The following is a 23,381-nucleotide window of genomic DNA, read 5'->3' on the forward strand; positions in this document are numbered from 1 at the left end:
AAATAAACGTTAAAAAAAATTAAAAATAAAATATTACAGGAGACTAAAAACTATAGAAACTCTCAAAGTCAGTCAATCCTAGGATTTAATCTCTTAACCCCGTGTTTTGTTTCTCCGAGCCCAGACCGCTAGAGCAAGATGGGAAGAAAGGACATAGAACCTTTCCAGCCCGGTTAACCATGAGGATGAAGAGGGTAAGCAGTTACTCTCACTGCTCATAAACACTAGAAGGGCTTCCCTCCAGGCCTTGAGGCCAGAGGGTCCTGTCAATAACCCAGAGATTCCAGGGCCCCCAAGTTCAGGCTGGGAAGGAGCAAAGGTAAAACCTATGAGCTGGGACGAGAGACTGCGCCTCAGCAGGCAGAAGCTCAACCTAGTGCAGCGTCTGCCGCACGGTGACCTCCCTGTCCTGGGCCGGAAGGCTGAGTGCCCGGAACCTTTGTACGCGCGCTTCCCCGAGCCCGGACGTTATTGGGCGTTGCGCGGCGGCTGGCCGCAGCCGGTTGCCAAGGCGACGTCTGCGAAGATGGCTGCTGCGTCTTCGTCTGATTCCGACTGCGGCCGAGCTGAGAGGTGAAGGCCGGGGTCTTCGAGGCCTCCTTTCCTATAAATGTAAAGAGGGGGTCTTGGGCCCTGGGATCTGGGCACCTGCGGTTCTCGGAAGGCACCGGGTGTCCTTGAACGGATTTTAGGGATCAAGTAGGGAAACAGACCCAAGGAGTGAATATGCGTGTGTGTGACTCGGGGTCACTCAGGGAGCCTGTGGTGGAGCCTGGACTTGGACCCAGAGGTTCTGTATCCCCATTTCAGAGCGCCCTACACACTTCACTCTGAGACTAGCCCCCTCAAAGTTTTATTACTCTCCCTTGGGACTCAGCGCCCAACTCTTTCCCTCCTCTCCCAGCAACGAGGCCAGTTCGAAATGGCTGGACGCACACTACGACCCCGTGGCCAACATCCACACCTTTTCCAGCTGCCTGGGTGAGTCTCTGGGACCAGGAACCCTTGCTTCTGGGGGGGGGGGGGGGAGTGGGGTGGAGGGGTCAAATAATGGTTCTGTAGTGAAGCCTCAAAGATTCTGAAACCCCGGTTTATGGCCCTTTTGTGTTTTCCAGCGCTGGCAGATTTGCATGGGGATGGGGAGTACAAGGTAAGCGTATCCCCTCAGCTGAAAGAGAATTGGGGGGTGGGGAGATATCAGAAATGAGGTTTCCTGATGGCTCCAAAGAAGTTCAGCATAATCTGGAGCTCATGTACCCTGAAAAAGTACATTTAGTGTCAAATTTTATTTTTATGTGGACAGTGAAGAGAACTTGTTGATTTCAGAATACAGACTGCAGAAAGCAAAGCAGAACAAAATGCTGCTGGGGATTCTGCCAAGACAAAGCCTCTTAATTTTGTTAACTTGACATAACTCCTTGCTGGAAGGGCACATCCGTTGGTTGGGAGTGGGGCGTTGGAATCTGGAGAGCAAGTAGAAGGGAGGGAAGAGAGAGCTTTATGTTTATTAAAAGGGCAAGGGGCATCTGATTGGCTCAGTCGTTGATGGCCGACTGTTGTTTTTGGCTCAGGTAGTGATCCCAGGGTCATGGGATGGAGTCCCACCTAGGGCTCTGCACTGAGTATAGCCTACTTGGGATTCTGTCTCTCTCTTTTTCTGCTCCCTCCACCGCTTGCATGCTCTCCCTCTCTCTAAAATAATAAATAAATAGGGGCGCCTGTGTGGCTCAGTTGGTTAAGCATCCGACTTCAGCTCAGGTCATGATTTCATAGTTTATGGGTTTGTGCCTCCAGTCAGGCTCTGTGCTGACACCTCAGAGCCTAGAGCCTGCTTTGGATTCTGTGTCTCCCTCTCTGTCTGCCCCTTCCCTACTCATGCTCTGTCTCTGTCTCTCAAAAATAAGTAAACATTAAAAATTAAAAATATATAATGAGCATAGATTTTAAGATTAGCCATGAGTTACCAATTATTGAAACTGGATGGTGAGTACTTGGGGATTCATTATATTAATCTCTCTGCTTTTGTATATGACTGAAAACTTTAATAAAAAGGTTAAATTGTAAGTTTAATAAAAGCATAAAGATAAATAAAATATAAATAAATAAATTTTAAAATTAAAGGTACAGGTTTTTAAAAGGTTGAGGAATATTTTGGGCTAAGTGGGTTAACATATATTGAGTGTCCATTTCTGGACTAGACCCTCTTTGAACATTTTCACATACATACATACATACATATATACATATTTATTCCCAATTTGTTAATGGGAAAATAGATTCAGACTGAGTAAGCTTAGTGACTTTGTAAAAAGTGGCAGACCTGGGTCTGGTTGCATTCCCAGTCATGTGTTTGTTCCACTATGGCTCACCCATGGGCACTGAACCCACAGTGGGCATGTTATTTGGGCAGTTAGAAGATAGGTCTGGAACACTACCCTTCACGGAGAGTACAGGAGAATTCGGTGGACATATGCCTCCAATTCCTGTCCTTAAAGCATTCTGCAACTTGGCAAGTGTGCAGTGAACCTCTACTGTGTGTCAGGCATTGTGCAGACACTAAAGTCAGAAATGAATCAGGGGGTGCCTGGGTAGCTCAGTCGGTTGGGCATCGGAGCGGCTCAGGTCATGATCTCACAGTCCGTGAGTTCAAGCCCCACATCGGGCTCAGTGTTGACAGCTCAGAGCCTGGAGCTTGCTTCAGATTCTGTGTCTCCCTCTCCTTGCCCTTCCCCTGTTCACACTTGGTCTCTCTCTCAAAAATAAATAAAGACTTAAAAAATTAAAAAAGAAAACTATGCTTAAAAAAAAAAAAGAAATGAATCAGTACACAGTCGGGAAGAGATACAGACACTGCCCTTAATTTATCCATCGATATGGAGTGAATACCTAGTGTGTGCTTGGCACTGGATTTATAGCAGTGAAAGGTATAGAAATCACAGCTCCAATAACTAATGTGAAATATTCGATGCTTTTGTGAAATAACTTTTAAGAGCTAGTTTGTTGATTCCCAGAATCTAGCCCAGTGCCTGGCCCAAATTGGGTACTCAGTAAATTTTTATGGAGTAAACAAAAGGATGTTAAAATTGAATATATGGAAAGTGTTATGGGAGCAGCAGGGAGAGAATAGTGAAATCTATCTGGAGGCACCAGGAGGCAGTAACATGTGAACTGGGTGTTGAAGGATGAAAGAAATGTATCAAGAAGGTATGGAAGAGGGGAGGGGGGAAGCATTCCAGTCAGAGGGAACAGCACAAGTAGAGGCACAGAGACTTGGAAGTTTATAGCATATTTTGAAAGAGTAAATTTGAAGTTAGAAAGGGAAAGCCAATAAAAGTAGTTGGGCACCTGGGTGGTTCATTAGGTTAAGTGTCCAACTCTTGATTTCGTCTAAGGTCAGGATCTCATAGTTTGTGAGTTCAAGCCCCGAGTCGGGCTCAGTGCTGTCTGCTTGGGATCCTTTCTCTCTCCATCTCTCTCTGCCCCTCCCCTGCTCACGCACACTCAAACTCTATAAATAAGTAGGTAAGTAAGTAAAATAGTAGTCAATACCACTGGTGTAGACTCAGACAGACCTAGATTCCAGTCCGAGCTCCGCCACTTGCTTGAGTGACTTTTACCTAACATCTCTAAGTCACAGCTTCCCCGTCTGTGCAATGGGGCTAATAATAGTACCTATCCCATGAGTTGTTGAAAGGATTAAATGAAAGGATGCATGTAGTGCCTGCTGTGGCTCCTGGCACACTGTACATTCTCAGAATCCAGATGCTCTGTGGCAGCCCCCATCCTGGCTGGAGAATAGCATAGATTGGAAGGTGATGGAAAACAGGTTGGAAACCAGATCAGAGAGGCCTTGAAGGCCTCACTTGGGAGAATGGGCTTGCTTGGCAGACACAGGAGCTTGGAGGATAGTTTGGAGGGTGGAAAAGAGAGACTGGGGAGCTTGGTTCTTCTCTCTGTCCACAGAGCACATCCTGTCTGCATGCATGCTTGTCTTCTCTTCCCACTTGGAAGCCAGGCTTCAGAGGCCCAGATATGAGTTTCCAGCACCTCACTGACTTTAGCCACTGTTCACTGGCTAGAATAGTGCCTGGCATGAAGCAGGCTCTGAAGAAATGATTCCCAAATGAATAATGAAAACATCATCTGCCACCTACTCCTCACTAGCCTTCACCAGGTTGCTTAATTCATTACCTCATTTGATTTTCACTACAAGTGTCATGAGATAGGTATTCCCATTTTGCGGGTAGGAAAACTGAGGCTCAGAAAGTTTAATCAACTCTCCCAAGGTCATATAACTTGCAAGCCTTTTTGCAGAGTCTCCTTGCCCCACACCTTTGGTACATTGATATAGGAGTGAATGAATGTGCACTGGCAAAAAGCCTAAGCCCAAGAAGGGGGTCAGTGGAGAGGTCTTTAGACCCTGAACCTGGAATAAGCCAGCCTCTTTCTACAGCTGGTGGTGGGGGATCTTGGCCCAGGCGGGCAGCATCCCCGCCTGAAGGTGCTCAAAGGACCCACAGTGCTGACTGAAAGCCCATTACCTGCACTGCCAGCTGCGGCCGCCACCTTCCTTATGGAGCAACATGAACCCCGGACACCAGCTCTGGCACTTGCTTCGGGCCCTTGTGTGTATGTGTATAAGAATCTTAGGCCCTACTTCAAGTTCAGCCTGCCCCAGTTGCCGCCAAATCCCCTGGAACAAGATCTTTGGAACCAGGCCAAGGAGGTAAGTGATGTCGGGGATGGGAATGAGAAGGCAAAGATGGCCGCCGCTGAGTCATCCTCATTCCCTGCCTGCCTCTGGAGCTCACAGACTTAACCTTATTCCCTTGCTGTCACAGGACCGGATTGACCCCTTGACGCTGAAGGAGATGCTGGAAGGCATCCGGTGAGAGCCCACTTTCCCCTTCATATGCCTACCACCCCTCCCTTAACCCCCCACCCCTTCTCCTTCATCCCGTGCTTGGTCTGAACCCCAGGGCCCTGTTCCTCAATTAAATCTGCCACGATTGCCCCTCTCCTTTCAGGGAGAAGGCAGAGGTGCCTTTGTCGGTACAGTCACTCAGGTAAGGGCCCTGTGGAGGAACGGGGCTCCAGAAGCTCCAGGGGGAGGGAGTGGCTGTGGAATGGCCTGTGGAGGGAAGTGGGCCCAGGGCATGCAGGTGCCAGTTCTCTGTGTGTGCAGGTTTCTACAGCTGGAGCTGAGTGAAATGGAGGCATTTGTGAGCCAGCACAAATCCAAGTCCATCAAGCGGCAGGTAATGCCCCTTCGCTCTTTATTTCCCTATAAAAAAGGTGGGCAATTTTTTTAAAGACCTCATAACATCAGTGGTAAATTCTACAACCAACCCCCACTAGTATCAGTTTATAGTTTCCTTTCCAGCCCCTGCCACACGTAATGGTCACAAAGCGGCAGGGCCTTACGTTTCCAGTCAACAGTGGCAGCTTTGAATTAACATATGTAGTTACAGAACTTTACATACCTTTTCTTCTGTTAAGAGTAAAGATAACATATTTTCATTAGACAATAAAGAGAAGTATAAAGGAGAAATGACTATAGTCTTACTACCCAGTGGTACTCATTCTTACCATTTTGGTACATTTTCTTACAAATATGCTTTATAATTTGTTTTCCTTGAGTATGTAACATTGTATCTTGAGCATTTAAACAGTCTTTAATAAGAATTCCATTCTTGGGGCGCCTGGGTGGCTTAGTCAGTTGAGCATCCGACTCTTGATTTCAGCTCTGGTCATGATCCCAGGGTTGTGGGATCAAGCCCCATGTTGGGCTCTGTACTGAGCGTGGAGACTGCTTGAGATATCTCTCTCTCTCTCTCTCTCTCTCTCTCCCTCCCTCCCTCCCTCCCTCTCTCCCTCCCTCCCTCCCTCCCTCTCTTTCCCTCTCTCCCCCTCTCCCCCTCTCTCCCTTTGCCCCTCACCCCCATTTGTTCTCTCTCTCTCTAAAATAAATTTTTAAAAAAGGTTTAAATTTAAAGAAAAGAACTCCATTCTTAATGGCCCCTTGATTATTTCCTTAATTGTCAATTATTTCATTCTTAGTTTATGTAACTGTTCACATGCAGGTCATTAGCTAAGAAATGTATCCCTTTTGTTCACTTCATATTTTTCTTAATTATCATTTTAATGGTTTTAGTGATGAACCTGTTCAGTAAACTCTAGTGATTCCTGACCTAGGGCCTGACCTTCAGTCCCATCCCAGAGCTGTTCTCTGCATTTTTGAAAGCCTCATGGGAACCTTCCACTTCCTGTAGAAACCACTTGAGCCAACACATTGGCCAACGCATGCCTCAGCTTTTGGCTAGCCTTAGACCAATTCTGTGGGAAATATTGTTGTCTCCTACTGATCAGCAGCTTAAATCCACTGTTGTATCTTTGAGTATGTATAAAATCATGAAATGAATTAATTATTGCTTCAAAGATGCAGTTTAGGGGAGTGAGGCAATCTTTCCAAGATATATGTCATAGCTATATAATTGGGAACCATTAACATCCACGTTTCTGTAACCTTTTTCTTTTCACTAGGCATTGAGAATGATTCCTCTTTTTTTAATCTTAAAGATAATCACATGGGTTGCGTAGGTGGCTCAGTTGGTTGAGTGTCTGATTCTTCATTTTGGCTCAGGTTATGATCTCACCGTTTGTGAGATCAAGCCCTGAGTCAGGCTTTGTGCTGACAGCACAGAGTCTGCTTAGGATTCCCTCCCTCTCTCTCTGCCCCTCCACTGCTCATGCATACTCTCTCTCTCTCTCAAAATAAATAAAAATAAACATTAAAAAAAAAAGACACAATGAGCAGTTTTATCCAGAGAAAATTTTGGTCCTGCTAAATTATTTTCATAGGACAAATTTCTAAAAAAGAGATCATCCTCTTCTCTTTTAAAAGTTTTCTCTCCAGGGGAGCCTGGGGGGCCCAGTCGGTTAAGCGTCCTCAGGTCATGGTCTTGTAGTTCATGAGTTCGAGCCCAGTGTAAGCTCTGTGCTGACAGCTCAGAGCCCAGAGCCTGCTTCAGATTCTGTCTCCCTCTCTCTCTGCCCCTCCCCCGCTCACACTCTGTCTCTCTCTCAAAAATAAATAAACATTAGGGGCGCCTGGGTGGCGCAGTCGGTTAGGCGCCCGACTTCAGCCAGGTCACGATCTCGCGGTCCGTGAGTTCGAGCCCCGCGTCGGGCTCTGGGCTGATGGCTCAGAGCCTGGAGCCTGTTTCCGATTCTGTGTCTCCCTCTCTCTCTGCCCCTCCCCCGTTCATGCTCTCTCTCTGTCCCAAAAATGAATAAACGTTGAAAAAAAATTAAAAAAAAAATAAATAAATAAATAAACATTAAAAATAAATAAAAAATAAAAGTTTTCTCTCTAATCACAATTATAAAAGGAACATGTGCCCACTGTAGAAATTCTACAAAAGCACAATGAAGAAATTAAACATTACCTGTGATTTCATTGTCCAGATAGAATCAATTTGAGTAAATATGAGTTTCGCCTGCCAGCATGTTCTTTTTTATTCATGTTTTTATTTTTTATTTTTTTTTATTTTTTTTAATTTTTTTTTTAATATATGAAATTTATTGTCAAATTGGTTTCCATACAACACCCAGTGCTCATCCCAAAAGGTGCCCTCCTCAATACCCATCACCCACCCTCCCCTCCCTCCCACCCCCCCATCAACCCTCAGTTTGTTCTCAGTTTTTAACAGTCTCTTGTGCTTTGGCTCTCTCCCACTCTAACCTCTTTTTTTTTTTTTTTTTTTCTTTTTTCTCCCCCTCCCCCATGGGTTCCTGTTAAGTTTCTCAGGATCCACATAAGAGTGAAACCATATGGTATCTGTCTTTCTCTGTATGGCTTATTTCACTTAGCATCACACTCTCCAGTTCCATCCACGTTGCTACAAAAGGCCATATTTCATTTTTTCTCATTGCCACATAGTATTCCATTGTGTATAGAAACCACAATTTCTTTATCCATTCATCAGTTGATGGACATTTAGGCTCTTTCCATAATTTGGCTATTGTTGAGAGTGCTGCTATGAACATTGGGGTACAAGTGCCCCTATGCATCAGTACTCCTGTATCCCTTGGATAAATTCCTAGCAGTGCTATTGCTGGGTCATAGGGTAGGTCTATTTTTAATTTTCTGAGGAACCTCCACACTGCTTTCCAGAGCGGCTGCACCAATTTGCATTCCCACCACCAGTGCAAGAGGGTTCCCATTTCTCCACATCCTCTCCAGCATCTATACTCTCCTGATTTGTTCATTTTGGCCACTCTGACTGGCGTGAGGTGATACCTGAGTGTGGTTTTGATTTGTATTTCCCTGATAAGGAGCGACGCTGAACATCTTTTCATGTGCCTGTTGGCCATCCAGATGTCTTCTTTAGAGAAGTGTCTATTCATGTTTTCTGCCCATTTCTTCACTGGGTTATTTGTTTTTTGGGTGTGGAGTTTGGTGAGCTCTTTATAGATTTTGGATACTAGCCCTTTGTCCGATATGTCATTTGCAAATATCTTTTCCCATTCCGTTGGTTGCCTTTTAGTTTTGTTGGTTGTTTCCTTTGCTGTGCAGAAGCTTTTTATCTTCATAAGGTCCCAGTAATTCACTTTTGCTTTTAATTTCCTTGCCTTTGGGGATGTGTCGAGTAAGAGATTGCTATGGCTGAGGTCAGAGAGGTCTTTTCCTGCTTTCTCCTCTAAGGTTTTGATGGTTTCCTGTCTCACATTCAGGTCCTTTATCCATTTTGAGTTTATTTTTGTGAATGGTGTGAGAAAGTGGTCTAGTTTCAACCTTCTGCATGTTGCTGTCCAGTTCTCCCAGCACCATTTGTTAAAGAGGCTGTCTTTTTTCCATTGGATGTTCTTTCCTGCTTTGTCAAAGATGAGCTGGCCATACGTTTGTGGGTCTAGTTCTGGGGTTTCTATTCTATTCCATTGGTCTATGTGTCTGTTTTTGTGCCATATTCATATGTTTTTAAACGAGGATTATACTAACATAACATTTTACCCATTTTTTCTCTGAATACATTAGAAGTGTTCTCTCTGTCATTGAATCTTCTTTTAAAAGTGTGATTTTTCTTTAATGACTATGTGGTTTTTGATCAGATGGAAATTTGTAATTGACTTAAACAGTTCTCTGTTGTTAGAAAGTTAAGTTTGTTGCTGGGGCACCTGAGTGGTTCAGTCGGTTGGGTGTCTGCCTTCGGCTCAGGCTCATGGTTCGTGGGTTCAAGCCCCACATTGGGCTCTGTGCTGACAGCTCAGAGCCTGCAGCCTGCTTCGGATTCTGTCTCTGGCTCTCTCTGTCCCTCCCCGGCTTGTGCTCTGTCTCTAAAATAAATAAATATCAAAAAAATTTTTTTGGGGAAAAAAAAAAAAAAAGGTTTGTTGCCATAAATACTTTTGTACATAAAACTTACATCACATCTCTGATACTCTTCCTCCTCCTTTGCTCTCTTTCTTCCCTCCTGTGGTGTCCTTGGGGTATCTGTGGGGATGGTGGGTGGGGACCCCCTGGCTGACTCCTGGAGTTCTACAGACAGTCATCACCACCATGACCACCTTGAAGAAGAACCTGGCTGACGAGGATGCTGTTTCCTGCCTGGTGCTGGGCACTGAGAACAAGGAGCTCCTGGTGTTGGACCCAGAGGCCTTCATCATTTTGGCCAAGGTCAGTCAGTATGGGGCCAGGCCCTCGGCACAGCTGAGGCCCAGGCTGCATTCCCTCCCTCTACTCCCTCCCCCATCTCCTGCCCCTAGTTCTTGGTAATACACATTGTAGAAAAATTATAAAATGTAGATGAGCATAAAGAAAAAAGTATATGTCCAAAAATACCACCACCCACAATATCTACTATTAAAGTTTTGGCATGTCTTTCTGGACATTTTTATATTGAGACACAGATATATAACTCATAAATAAATTTTTTTTTACAAAAACAGCTTTGTGGTAAGGATCACGTAACCTGCTCTTTTCACATACTAGGAACTCATCAGTGTCTTTCTATATCTGTATAAAACCACATTAGCTTCTTTAAAGGCCACACAACATCCATTATATAAATGGACCATAATTTATTTACCTTATCACTCATTGTATGTTTACATTGTTTTCAGTTTTCACTACTGTCAGCACCAGTGCAGTAGGCCTCCTTGCCCAAACCCCTGTGCATGTTTATCTAAATACGTCTTTAGGGTACATTCCTAGAAGTGGCATAGTTTTGTCAAAGGTATAGACAAAACTGTTGCCGAGTTTCCCTCCGGGAAAAGTATACAAAAACTGTGACCAGCAGGGTGACAATGAGGAGATTGGGACTTTGGACAAGGAACCAACTCACAGGCGTTATTTCAAGGTAGGGAAGGATGGGCACCAGAAAAATTGGGATGTTTGAGCCTCTCCTTTGCAGATGAGCCTACCCAGCGTCCCCGTCTTCCTGGATGTTTCCGGCCAGTTTGATGTGGAGTTCCGGCTTGCTGCTGCCTGCCGCAACGGGAACATCTATATCCTGAGAAGGTAACTGCATCGTGGTCTGTGGGGCCAGAAGGAACATCTCAGAAACCGGCTGGTTTCAGGGGCTTTGGGGCTGGTATTTGGGAGTGGAAAGAGCTGGGAACTTGGCTAGGAAGGTGAGCTCACGTGCATAGGGGGCCACCTGCAGGCTTGTGTGATGAGCAGGCAAAGTGAGAGACTGGGTAAGGTGGCTGTAGCACGTGAGCAGTGCAGTCAGTGATGGGAAGAAACAAAAACAGCCTCCCATTTGCTGTATTGCTTTATAGGTATGTGACACTTCTTTATGCTTTAGGCTGATAATCATTTTCTAATTAAAGAAATATTTTGGAGCACCTACCATGTTTTAAGCATTATATAAAGCATAGAGGATGTATTGCTAAATGATATAAACTAAACATAGGCCCTGCCCTCAGGGGAAGACAGATGTTAAAGTCAACAAAGCAAGATGTATTTCGAATTGGATGCATGCTTTGGAGGAAAAATGCAAGCTCAGTGGGCAAAAATAATAGGGCCAAGGTGATCAGTGAACACCTGTCTATGGAGATAATTTGGAAGGTTAAGAAGGAACCAGTTATTCCAAAAGTGGGGAAGAAGTGTTGTAAGCAGAGAAAACTTAAGCAAATTCAAGATAGAAAAGACATTGCCACGTGCTCCTCAAGCTTGATGGTCAGGGGGGAGGGTGGAAAGAGATGTGTGCAGACCAGGCATGGCCTGTTAGGACATGATAAAGATTTTGAGTTTGAAAACTCTTATGGGGTTTAATCAGAAGAATATTATGAGCCATTTATATTTTTAAGAGATTACTCTGCTGGGTGGAGAGTAGATTGGAAGGAGGACCAGAGACCAGAGGGAGGCTCTCGGATAGGTCATCAGATGGGATATGATCATCTGATGGCCATCATATGAAGAAAGGGGAGCCATAGCCTGTGATTAGTAGGCAGGAATTACCTCTACTTTCTTTCTTTCTTTTTTTTTTTTTTTTTTTTTACCCCTACTTTCTTGATAAGAGAAACTAAGATTTAGAAGCTGGGAAACTGAAAACAGTGCATCTACACATAGCAGACTTCTCATGCGTTTCTGATAAATTGCTACACTGCCTAAGTCCAGTGGCACTTCACCTAGCCTAAGTACACTCACTGTAAACCATTAAATGCCAGGTCATCACACAAATCACTGTAGTAAAGGCAGCAGGGAGACTGGGAAAGAAAACACACTTCGTGTTATCCAAGGTCACACAGCTGCTAAGTGGTAAACGTGGAAACAATACTATGGTCATCTACTTTGGGGCCCAGGTTCCTTCAGGGATAGTCTGTGGGGCTTAGAAAGAGGAGTGTCAGCCAGGGAAGGCAAGGCTTGGAGAGGCTCTGGAGCTTGGAGAGTGTGTCTTTATTCCACAGAGACGCCAAGCGCCCCAAGTACTGCATCGAGCTGAGCGCCCAGCCTGTGGGGCTTGTCCGAGTACACAAGGTCCTGGTGGTGGGCAGCACCCAAGACAGCCTGCATGGCTTCACCCACAAGGTGTGGCCTTTGGGCAAGCATCACCCCCCAGCCCCTCCATGTATGTGTCTCTGGTCCCCCTTAGCAAGCGATTCCTTCTGGTGTCTCTTTCCCTGCAACTCCAGCCACCCCTTCTTTCCACGCTGTGTCCTGAACGCTCCCAGGGTAAGAAGCTCTTCTCTCCCAGGGTAAAAAGCTGTGGACAGTGCAAATGCCAGCAGCCATCTTGACCATGAATCTCCTGGAGCAGCACTCCCGGGGCCTGCAGGCCGTCATGGCTGGGCTGGCCAATGGAGAAGTCCGCATTTACCGTGATAAGACCCTGCTCAATGTCATCCGCACCCCGGTGAGCTGCTGACTCCTCTTTGTTCTGGTCCCACCTCTGGGGCTTCTTAGCTGCCTCTCCTGATCCCCACCTGATGCCCTTGACTTTTGATGTATCTCAGAAACATTTGTTGAGCATCTCATGTGCACAGCCCATGTGGGGGATAAAACAATGTCTAAATCCTGCCTTCAGGGAATTTATAATTTAAGATGACAGCTAGCCAGAGACACCGCTAATTCAAATACAAGCAAGTCTAAAGCGGAACAAAGTAGTGAAAAAGCACAGAGGGGCCTAGCAACTGGGGGGGTGGTGAAGGATAAATGGGGGTGGAACTCACAAGCCATTTCATAGCAAGTGGCAGTTCCTCTGGGCCTTGAAACAATTTGCCAAGTGAATACATAAAGAATATTCCAGACTGAAAACAGCATGAACAAAGGCTGAGAGGCATGAATGTTCTTGATTAAGGAATACAGGTGGCTTGAGGAATTTGGATTAGAGTTTTTCAAACACTAAGTTGTGGGTCATTAAATTAACTTAACGGGGCCACAACCAGCAACATAAAAAAGAAAGCTCAGAGGGGGCACCTGGCCGGCTGGGTAGAGCACGTGACTCTTGATCTCAGGGTTGGAAATTTAAGCCCCACATTGGGCGTGGAGCCTACTTAAGAAAAGAAAAAGAGGGGCACCGGGATAGCTCAGTCAGTTAAGCGTCCAACTTCAGCTCAGGTCATGATCTCACAGTTCGTGGCTTCGAGCCCCCCATCACACTCCGTGCTGACAGCTCTGAGCCTGGAGTCTGCTTCGGATTCTGCGTCTCCCTCTCTCTCTACCCCTTGCCTGCTCATACTCTGTCTCTGTCTCTGTCTCTGTCTCTCTCAAAAATAAATCAGCATTAAAAAGGAAAGCAAGCTCAGGTTATATCACATGTGAAACGTGTGTGTGTGTATGTGTAAAGTTTGAGAGCAGTTGGTTTGAACTATAGGCCTGCTGTAGGGGTGGGAGGAGGGTAAAGAGGAGAGGGACAGTAAAGGGAGGTTGGAGTCTGATGTGGAAGGCCTTAAGTTGTTCTAACCAGGAGGACAAAAGCCATGGGAATTTTTTTGGCAGAAAATAGACACGATCCTGTTTATATTTTTGAAAGGCATCAGTGTGAAGGACAGATTAAGGAGAAAGACCAGGCTGGGGACCTGTTAGAAAGGTGGCCCCAGAAGCCCAATGACATTCAGTCTGGAACTGTGACTGCGGCAGTGAGATTGGATGGGAGATGAGAAATAGAGGAAATATTTCAGAGGCAGCATTGCCCCGGGCCTTACCTCACATCTCTTTATTCTATCATATCTGGGGTCTCCCAGCCTTATCACTCCACCCCAGTCTTGCTCTCCTCTCCATGGTATTTTCCCAACTAAGTCCTGGTGTCTCCACCACAGGATGCAGTGACCAGCCTTTGTTTTGGCCGGTATGGGCGGGAGGATAACACCCTCATCATGACCACACGAGGTGAGCAGACTTAGACCTGGCAAGAGTTTTAGAGTTAGACGCAAAGGTGACAGGCTAGATCCTAGGAAGGAAGATGTGGATGTGAAGCATAGGCAGGCCTGGGTTTGGGAAGCGAGGCTTGTAGACACATGTCCTGTCTGAGGCCAGCTCATCAGCAGTTTGGTTTCACTTCGCAGGCGCCAGTGTTTCCAGTTCACCCCAGTCTCCTCAGTGTCTGAGGAGACATCACAATATTTAATTAACATTTATTATGTTAATTAACTATTAACATCACAATAGTTAATAAGTAACTACTGAATGAACGGATGGATAATAGGACATTATTAAAACATCCTTTATTCCTTCTAGATACCCAGAATCTCAGCAGGAAGACAAACATGGACAGAATTGGGTCTATATATGAGGCAGATTGTTTGGGGAGGAAGGAATGGGAATGTAGGGTAGAACTGGGAGGACAGATCTGTTTCTGTCCATTTCGCTAGGCGGTGGCCTGATTATCAAGATCCTGAAGCGTACGGCGGTGTTTGTGGAAGGGGGAGGTGAGGCGGGCCCCCCACCGGCCCAGGCCTTGAAACTCAACGTGCCCCGAAAGACCCGGCTTTACGTGGATCAGACGCTGCGAGAGCGGGAGGCTGGCACCGGTGAGTCTCGGGCCAGGTCCTGCCTCTTCCTTCTCCATTGCTCTAAAGCAGCAAGAATTGGGTGAACCCGCCTGGGTGCCCCAAGCACTGGGCAACCAGGCAGCTTTCCTGCCTCTGGAAGTCCAGAGACAGCCTAGGAGGTGTCCCCTACCTCCAATAACTGCCTCAAGGTGGGAGATCCTGTGGGTGAGGGCACACGCCCTTCGAATGCAGAGGGGAGAACAGTTGCTTCTAGACGCAGGAATTCTCATGAGAGAAGCTGAATTTGACCAGGGTTCTTCCTTTTCCTATTCAGTTTTTCTTGCTCTTTCATTGATTCTTCCCTTCATTCGGTACCCAGGATTATGCCAGGCCTTGTGCCAAATGCCTTGAAATAGGTTTAGACCCCTACCTTAGGAACTCAGTCTACCTTGCGAATTTCACACGCGTGACAGATGTAGAAGAGGTCTCTGCAAAGGGCTGTTGAGACTCACAAGAGTGAGGAAGTTTGCCTGGGCGCCTGGGAGAGGCTTCAGAGAGAGGTGACACTGGACTTCACCCTAAAATGATTATAAGTCCACCAGCCAGAGAAGGATAGGGAAGGGAGATTCAGGCAGAGGCGTGAGTAGAGTCACAGGATCCTACCTGGATTTAAGTGGCATCTTCCACGTGGTCGCGGGTGTAGTGCAGGAAGGCCAGGGGGGCCAGACCAGGGGCTGGAAAGGCAGGGCAGAGCTGGCTCCGAAAGGGCCTGGAGTGCAAAGCTAAGATGTTTGGTTGATTCTAGGTAGTGGGGGCTGGGAAAGATGTTAAGCCGAAAAATACAGTGACTCGACCAGCTCTGTCTTATAAAGGGACCTTGCTGATAGTTTTAAAGGGTAAATTAGAGGATAAAAGAGCTAGCAGGCTGTTGTAGCTGAGAGAATCCAAGAGAAACAATTGAAGCATTCAAGAAATAATTAGGAAGTTCTCTAAAGTGACCAAATGTAAAATATGCAAAATTCAATAATTTGGTATATACCAAGTTGGAAAATCCAAAGTTTCCATTCACAATGGCAACAAAATCCCTAGAAAATGTCAGTCTAAGAAAGAAAGTTATAAAACTGCTCTCAAGAACATAAAAGACCATCTGAATATTTCAATGATGAGACTCTCAGGGTAGCAAGACCTAATGCTTTAAAGCTGCTGATTAATTAACAGCTTCTAAAATTAATCTAGGAACATAGCAACGTTACAGTGAAAATCCCTATAGGGTTTATTTTGAGGACTTGCCGGTTGATTTTCAGTAAATCTAAGAAATTGGGGGATGGAATTTAAGAATGAGGGGACCTTTGGGGTGCCTGGGTGGTTCCGTCAGTTAAGCATCCAACTCTTGATTTTGGCTGAGGTCACGATCTCATCATCGTGGGTTTGAGCCCCTCATCAGGCTCTGGGCTGATGGTGCAGAGCCTGCTTGGGATTCTCTCTCTGCCCCTCCCTGCACCACCCCCCCACCCCCTGCAAATAAATAAACATTAAAAAAAAAAAAAAAAAAAAAAAAGAATGAGGGACATAGCCTCTCAGCAGAAGGAACTATATGAACTAGAAAGCTGTAGGAATTAGCAGCTGTGGTGTGATACGGAGATTGATATCGATCCAGGGCACATTTAGAAAGTCCAGAAACAGACCCTCGTGTATGGGAAAAGTCAGTTTATGTTAAAGGTGTTGTTTCAAATTAGTGGGGAAAGGAAAGCCTGTCCAAAAAACATAATTGGGACTGCATGCTTCTAGAAAAAAAAAGTTAGAACTCTACTTCATACCAGACACAAAAATGAATTCTGAGTAAATTAAAAATAAGTTGTAAAAGTACTAGACGAAAAAGGAAAGACTAATAGACGGGCTAACAGGCTAACGTCCAGACATGAAACCTCTGAGGGGTGGGAGGCGCCTGACACGCGTGGAAGGGCGAGGACCCACTGGCAAGCCAGTGTGCTAAGCCTGGAAGAGGGTCCCGGGGGAATGAAGAGGGCATGGGCTCCGGAGGCGGCTTTGAGGAAGAGTCCTCAGACCTTGGCAAATGAGTAACCGTGAGAGGTGAGCCTGGGCACGTTGGTGGATGGGGACGCAGTGACGGAGTCGGGGGAATGACGTGCGTGTCCGCGGTGTTGAGTTCGAGATGTCGATGGGACGTCCGGGTGGTGACCATCAGGCAGCTGGAAGCAGGACTGAGAGTGGACGTGGGCCCGGTCCTGAGCGGGGCGCTGCAGCCTCGGTAGTGACAAGTCCCCACCCTCAGGAGCTCGAAGCTGTTCCTCAGTGGAGTGCTCACAGCCGGGGCAGGGCATAGAGGAAGAGGACCAAGGACAAGACTTAAGGGAATGCTAGCCCTTAGGGCGAAATCGAAGGAGCCATCCCGGAGAGTGGGATTGTGCGGTGGTAGGAAACCAGAAAGCAGGAGGCAGCCAGCGTGTGGCCCACGGCGTCCAGTGTCACCGGACCGAGGCCAGGCTATTGCACCTTGGTCCTCCCTTTCCCACGTTCCCAGCTCCTGCGGCCCCTGCCGTCCTCTTGTGCTGTCTGAACAGCAGCCCGCGCAAGACACCCTCTCCCCTGCCTCTGCCCCCTCCTTCCCTCCTTCCCTCCGGCACCAGCCCTTTGTGTGCCTCTCCTCAGCCATGCACCGGACCTTCCAGACCGACCTCTACCTGCTGCGCCTCCGGACTGCCCGCGCCTACGTGCAGGCCCTGGAGTCCAGCCTGAATCCTGTATCTGTGACAGCCCGGGAGCCCCTCAAGCTGCACGCTGTGGTGAGCACCCAGGGCTAGGGGGCAGTCAGGCCACCTCAGGGCCAGAGGGGCAGAGGGCAAGGGTGGGTAGGAACCCCTCAGCCCCAGAGCCAGTTCTGAGCCCACTAGGCCTTGTGCCCCCCTCTCCCCTCCCAGAGGCCCAGAGACCAGGTGTCTGTCTTCCTGTAGGAGGGTGCTCTCTCTCCTCCCCTCTGCTGTGCTGCCTCTTCCCCTCAGCGGGCCGTGGAGCGGGCCACACTCTCCAGCTCCTTCGGCCCATGCCGTGCCTCAAAACAAGCCCCCGCATTTGGGGCAGGGCACACAAGTAGTCACCTTGGGACATTTCTTCCCGGGACTGGAGGGACTCTGACGGCTGCGGTACAAGGAAGAAAGCTGTTTGTTTCAGTAACTGTGGGCAGCCTGGGGGCTAGGACTGCCTGCTACAGGGAAGGGAAGTCCTGAGACGTGCACGGGAGGAGGAGACCCTGCACTCAGACACAAGAAACCTCAAGGTCATCTGGGCTAAATGGGTCCCAGAGGCGTGCTGTCTGACCCAAATGGGTTTCCGATTTCTCTTTCCCTAAAGGAAGTAGATAGATAGAGGGAGAGGCTACAAAGCAACTGAGAATGAAAGGGAGGAACATGAAATCCCTGCGCCTACCCTAGGGTGAGAGTGGGAGGAAGTCAGATCCTGGGAAGAGAGCAGCAGGGACAGTGGTGAGGCCGTAGGTGGGAGCTGGGCTTTCATCTCTGGGCCAGCTCTGCCTCTGACCAGCTTCCTGTGCAGTCTACATCAAGCCCCTTACCCCACTTGGCCTTTGCTGATCCCTGTACAAACAGGAACTAGCCTCTGGGCTTCTGAGGGACCTTTTGAGGGGCAGGACGATACGTTAGAGCAGTTGGAAGAGAGTAACTCGAGAACATTGATGACAAAGCAGGAGGACAGGGCCAGGGCACATGGGATTCAGTGCCCAAGGCCACTGTTCCTAAGGGCTTCCTCCACCCACCCCACCTTCTCCACAGGTTCAGGGCCTGGGTCCCACCTTTAAGCTCACACTTCACCTGCAGAACACCTCAGCAGCCCGACCCATCCTGGGGCTGCTGGTCTGCTTCCTGTACAACGAGGTGCTCTACGCCCTGCCCCGGGCCTTCTTCAAGGTACTGGGCTGCCCCACTCAGACATGGATTGAGGGGAAGACCAGGCTAGGGCCTGATTAGGTGCCCACAGAGCCCTAACAGGTCAGTGGTGAGGGAGCTGGCAGGTGGCCACAGCCACAGACCAGGCTGGGGTATGGCAGGGTCCTCCCCTGGGGAGAATGCCCAAGACCTGCCTTGGCTGCTTTTCTCCCGGCCTGAGAGAGGTCTCAAGGAGCCATACGGAAGGTTCTAGGAGAAGAGCCAGAACCCAGAGCCCATCCTGCCTCGCAGCCATGCCTGTGGTGGGAATGGGAGCCTCTTTCTGCCCCAAGGAAAATTTTCCACAGAGTGAAGGGCCTAATTTCCCCCCCAGATCCAATTTGATCCTGGACATACATGTGGTCCTCGAGCGTCCACTCCCCTCACTGAACCCATATGCCCTGTGAATGGGCCCATCAGCCCCACCCGCCCTGCCAGGCCTATGCTGAATTCAGCTGCTATAGCAGGTGTGAGAGTGCTTTGGAATCTGCCAAACACTGTCCAGGCATGAGAGCTGATTTCCTTACCTGTCTGTCCCCAAACGCAGGTCCCCTTGCTGGTGCCAGGGCTCAGCTACCCACTAGAGACCTTTGTGGAGAGTCTCAGTGACAAGGGCATCTCGGACATTATCAAGGTAGGTCGCCCACTTTTGGTACCACGTCGGGGAGACAGTGAGAGTGAGGTGGACAAGGCCCCCACATGGCTGCCAGGTCCGGGTGGGTGTCTGCAGCCTCCCCATCCCCTTTGACAGAACCCTGGTGGCCTGTCACTGGGACCAGCGCAGACCAGGCTGGGCTTGGCCTTTGCAGGGAGCAGGAAGTCAAGGGGGCATGCCCCTACTGCCACGGCACTTCCTCCGTAGGTGCTGGTGCTTCGTGAAGGCCAGAGTGCACCCCTCCTGAGTGCCCACATCAACATGCCCGTGAGCGAGGGGCTGGCAGCCGCCTGACCCCTGGACTGGTGTTAAAGCCCCTGTAGAATCGGGACCAGGAAGATTCAGCCGCTTCCACTCAGCTGGGCAGAGTCAATGGCCCAGTCCCCGGGCAGCAGTGTGTTGGGGCCACGGTTTCCTTCTCCTCTCCTAAGTGTCCCCGTTCTCACCACCCTGACTGCTGGGTGACCGATAGCAGCAGGTCAGTGAGTACCCAGGAGGTTCAGCTCCTTCCCCCTCAGGAAAACCCAGGCATTTGCCCACCAGACTACTGCTGTCCTTCATCCTCCCCACTTTCGTCCAGAAATCACCCCCAGGGCCGAAGGAAGATCTCTGAAGTGGTCAAGGTGAGATGAGGAGCTCGGGCCCAGCCTTCTCCTTTGCTGCTTTCTGTAGGCACATTACTCCTGGGTTGCTGCAGGCCCAGGCCAGAATTGGCCACGACCTGGCCTGGGGTAATCAGAGGCTTTTCTTGGGTGAGACCGAGCCCCCTGTTGCTCCCTGGGGTTCCAGAGGCTTGTCTGATGCTGGTCAGATTACAGGCAAAACACATGCTCTGATTTCTCCTTGTGAGCCAAACAAGGGAGCCTAGGGAGTAGTTGCCTCCCCACAGGGGCCTTTCCTGAAATCTTGGGCTCAGCCAAAGCCTCAGGCCTGTGATGCTCCATGAAGATCGCCAAGGGAGGAGGTGGTGCCAGGAAAGCATAGGGCGCCCGTGCCAGGAGCTAGTGGCCCCAGCCCCCACCGGGCTTCTGAATACCACACAACTGCCGCTCCTGACTTGGTCGCTCGTGTCCAGAAAGAGCGTCCCAGGAGAGGAAGGCTCAGTTAGAGCACAAGTGGGGCTGGGGTGCGCAGGAGAGGCGTTTCCTGGCCCTGGGGAGGTGGCACAGGAGGCAGAAGCCCAGAACTGCTCTTCTGTGCCCTGGAGCCCAGATCAATCGTGTAAGTGGAAAGTTTACTGGGCAGTGGCATTAGCTGGAAAGGCATGGACCAGAGGTGTTGAGTGAGGCTAAAGACTGAGGGAAAGCACATGTTCAGACCACAAGGGCCCTAGACCCACAGTCCCGGACCTCAGTGCCTCCTGAGCCCTGGCCAGTGTTAGGCTGGTGCTACCAGGGCCACCTTGAACCAACACTTAGGAGCCAGGAACCCTGCTCCCTGAGCACCTGTCTTTTCCTCTGTATGACCAGGTGCAGCCTAGCATATGGTACCTCAGGCTTGTGGGAAGTAACCAAATCCTTCTAGGCTATAGTTTCCCCACATGTAAAATGAGGCAGTTTGTGACCAAATTGAGCTCTAGCATCCTGTGAGCTTGGCAGCCGCTCTAGAGGAAATGAGGACTCCACTCCAGAAAGGGGGGATTTGACAGGAGTAACTGCAGGGCTTTTGCCCTTGAGACCAAGGGCCCCACACTAACTGCCATGGCCGGGCAATAACCTCTTGTCCAGGACCCCAGCAAGGGATTGGGGTGACACAGCTCTCGGCTCAGCCCAAACCCCCCCAAGGAATGCATTCTGGGGCCAGGTTAAGAAAGAATGGGGTATGGACCAAAGAAAGAGCCCATCCCCCTCCTCTGTGCAGAGCGTGGCCGCTTGTAGACATAGATTAATTGGGTCAGGGTGGTGAAGGGTCTCTAGATCAAGCCAAGTGAGTCACAGTTGGATGAAGCAGGAGGTTTAACCTGCAGAGCTTCCTAAGAGAGCTTGGCAGAGATGGAAAGGCCTGCTCTAGAAGGTAGTAAGCCGCTTATCGCTGGAGCTCTGTCACTGGGGCTGGGCTAGCTCTTCACTGGGCCATATGACCATACAATCTTTTCTTCCCCAATCACGTGATGACTGTGTGAGCTCGGAACACCAAGTCTAGTTTGTAGCTATTCATGATGATGGAAGTGGAGAAGCTTCCTATGCCCAGCACCTAAAGAGAGTTTGTGTGATGTAATACTATGTATCTATTATTAAAAATACATGAACTGCACTGATGTGGACAAGTATACATAAAGCAATATGAAACCAGGAACAGTGCATGGTACCCAGTGCACTCACTAGTTGGAGCTCCAGGAGATTGTGTACATTAGGGATGAGGGAAGCTATTATCTTTTAAAAAAGTATTTATCTAAAACCACGTACCTACTTAGTACTATGGAATTAGTTTATAACGAGAAAATTCTCCCCATTCCCCACTACTGCTCCCTTGTTACAATCATTTTCAGTTCTCTTAGCTATTTTTTTAAGTAATCTCTGCATCCAGTGGTGGGACTTGAACTCAACTCCAAGATCACGAGTCGCATACTCCACTGACTGAGCCAGCCAGGTGTCCATTAGCTATTTATCTTAAAAATATGCTTATACTACTCTTGCTTGATTTATCATTCTAGACACTATCTGTTGGGTCCCTATTGTAAAAGGCGAGGCTTTAGCTCTCTTGTGGAGTACTTTGCGCCTTTTCTCCCCAGTTTTTAGGTAAATCAATACTTACTGTTTAGATGGCTGTTTATCTTACTATATGAAAGTTATTCCCTGCAGAGCCAAAATTGGGATATAATTAAATTACCTTTTAATTTTTCATGGAGTTAATAATTGCCTTTATTTTTTTTTTCATTTGGTTAGTTTTCTGTATGTAGCAATTGTTCATTCTTCCCTCATCCATTCTGACAGTTACTTTGTTTTTCTGGATACTTCCCATCATCCCCTGCCTCAGTGAGGACTGTTTGCTCTCTAGAAATACTGCAGACTATTTCTCCTGACTAGAGCCTCTGACTCCTGGGCCCCTTCTCTTCATCCTTACAGTTCTTTTACCTCTCATTTGGTGGAGTGTATCCACAGTACTGCCTTTAAAAAGTCACTAGAGTTAAAAAATTTTAGTACACTGTCTAAAAATTTCTTTATCCCATTCACATACATGTGTGATAGCAGGTCATAAAATTTGAAGTTGAAAATAGTTTTCATGCAAGAAAATCATTTTTACGGCGGTATTCCCTTGTGCTCTGATTTTTGGTAATGCTGTTGAGAAGTTGCATGCCATTTTTGCTCCTGGCCTTCTTGTTTTGAAATGTCAGGACATGACTTACGTGTGTGAAGTTATTTGTTGTGCTGTGAGGTGGAAATGTACATCCCTCACTTCTACGAAATTTTGTTTCTTAAGCGATTTCCTCCCATTTTCTCTCTTCTCTCTGGAATTCTCATTAACCGAGCACCTGATAAATGGGAATTCCAGAGAGAACAGGATTGATCGTCTGTTTTTCTTCTCTCTTCTCTCATATTGTCTTTCTGTCCTATGTTCTGAGAAATTTTTCTTTCAGCTCTTCTCTGGAACTGTTTTTTAAAATTCCACTATTTTAATTCTCAGCTCTTTCTGTTCTGTGGTCAATCTTTAACTATAATGTCTTTGAAAAGATATAGAGGTCACCAAACCATCAGTCAACAAGTGACTTCTATAGACTTATTTCAACATGAGCAGAATACACATTTTTCTCAAGCTCACGTGGAACATTCACCAAGACAGACCACATTCTGGTCCATAACGTAGGCCTTCACAAATTTAAAAGACTGGAAATAATACAGTGTCTGTTCTCAGGTCAAAATGGGATTAAACTAGAAATCACTAACAGAAGGGTAACTGGAAAATCCCCTAAATTTTCATCATTTCCCCCAAATACGTGGAGATGAAACAACACCCTTCTAAATAACATGTGAGTCAAAAAGAAATCTCAAGGGAAGTTTAAAAATATTTTAAACTAAATGAAAATGAAAACACACTTACCAAATTTGTGGGATACAGCAAAAGCAGTGCTTAAAGGGAAACTTGTAGCATTGATCTGAAATCAGTAATTTAGAAGTTTCCACTCTGGGAAACAAGAAAAAGAAGGGCAATTTAAGGAGTGACTTGGTGGCTCCGTCGGTTGAGCATCCGACTTCGGTTCAGGTCATGATCTCGGGGTCCGTGAGTTCGAGCCCCGCGTCGGGCTCTGGGCTGACGGCTCAGAGCCTGGAGCCTGTTTCCGATTCTGTGTCTCCCTCTCTCTCTGCCCCTCCCCCGTTCATGCTCTCTCTCTC

The 23,381-nt window shown here is 47.7% G+C and overlaps 1 protein-coding gene across 3 annotated transcripts; it reads left to right on the forward strand.

Annotated features, from left to right (window-relative positions):
- Window positions 1-462: 462 nt before the first annotated feature.
- On the forward strand, window positions 463-21,891 carry BBS1 (Bardet-Biedl syndrome 1). 3 transcript variants are annotated; one of them, XM_045485944.1, is made up of 17 exons: window positions 463-573; window positions 905-981; window positions 1,116-1,150; window positions 4,454-4,726; window positions 4,842-4,888; window positions 5,028-5,066; window positions 5,186-5,258; window positions 9,545-9,676; window positions 10,413-10,519; window positions 11,914-12,034; window positions 12,201-12,359; window positions 13,765-13,834; window positions 14,317-14,475; window positions 17,107-17,240; window positions 18,243-18,377; window positions 18,943-19,029; window positions 19,258-21,891. In XM_045485944.1, the coding sequence occupies exons 1-17, from the start codon at window positions 527-529 to the stop codon at window positions 19,342-19,344; spliced, it is 1,782 nt and encodes a 593-aa protein (XP_045341900.1). In that variant the 5' UTR covers window positions 463-526; the 3' UTR covers window positions 19,345-21,891. The 3 variants fall into 3 exon arrangements, with proteins under 3 accessions (XP_045341900.1, XP_045341899.1, XP_045341901.1); XM_045485943.1 differs by having other exon boundaries at window positions 485-573; window positions 878-981; XM_045485945.1 differs by having other exon boundaries at window positions 506-612.
- The last annotated feature ends 1,490 nt before the right edge of the window (window positions 21,892-23,381 follow it).

The sequence above is a fragment of the Leopardus geoffroyi genome, chromosome D1 (genome assembly GCF_018350155.1).
Source record: "Leopardus geoffroyi isolate Oge1 chromosome D1, O.geoffroyi_Oge1_pat1.0, whole genome shotgun sequence".
Classification (NCBI taxonomy): Eukaryota; Metazoa; Chordata; class Mammalia; order Carnivora; family Felidae; genus Leopardus; species Leopardus geoffroyi.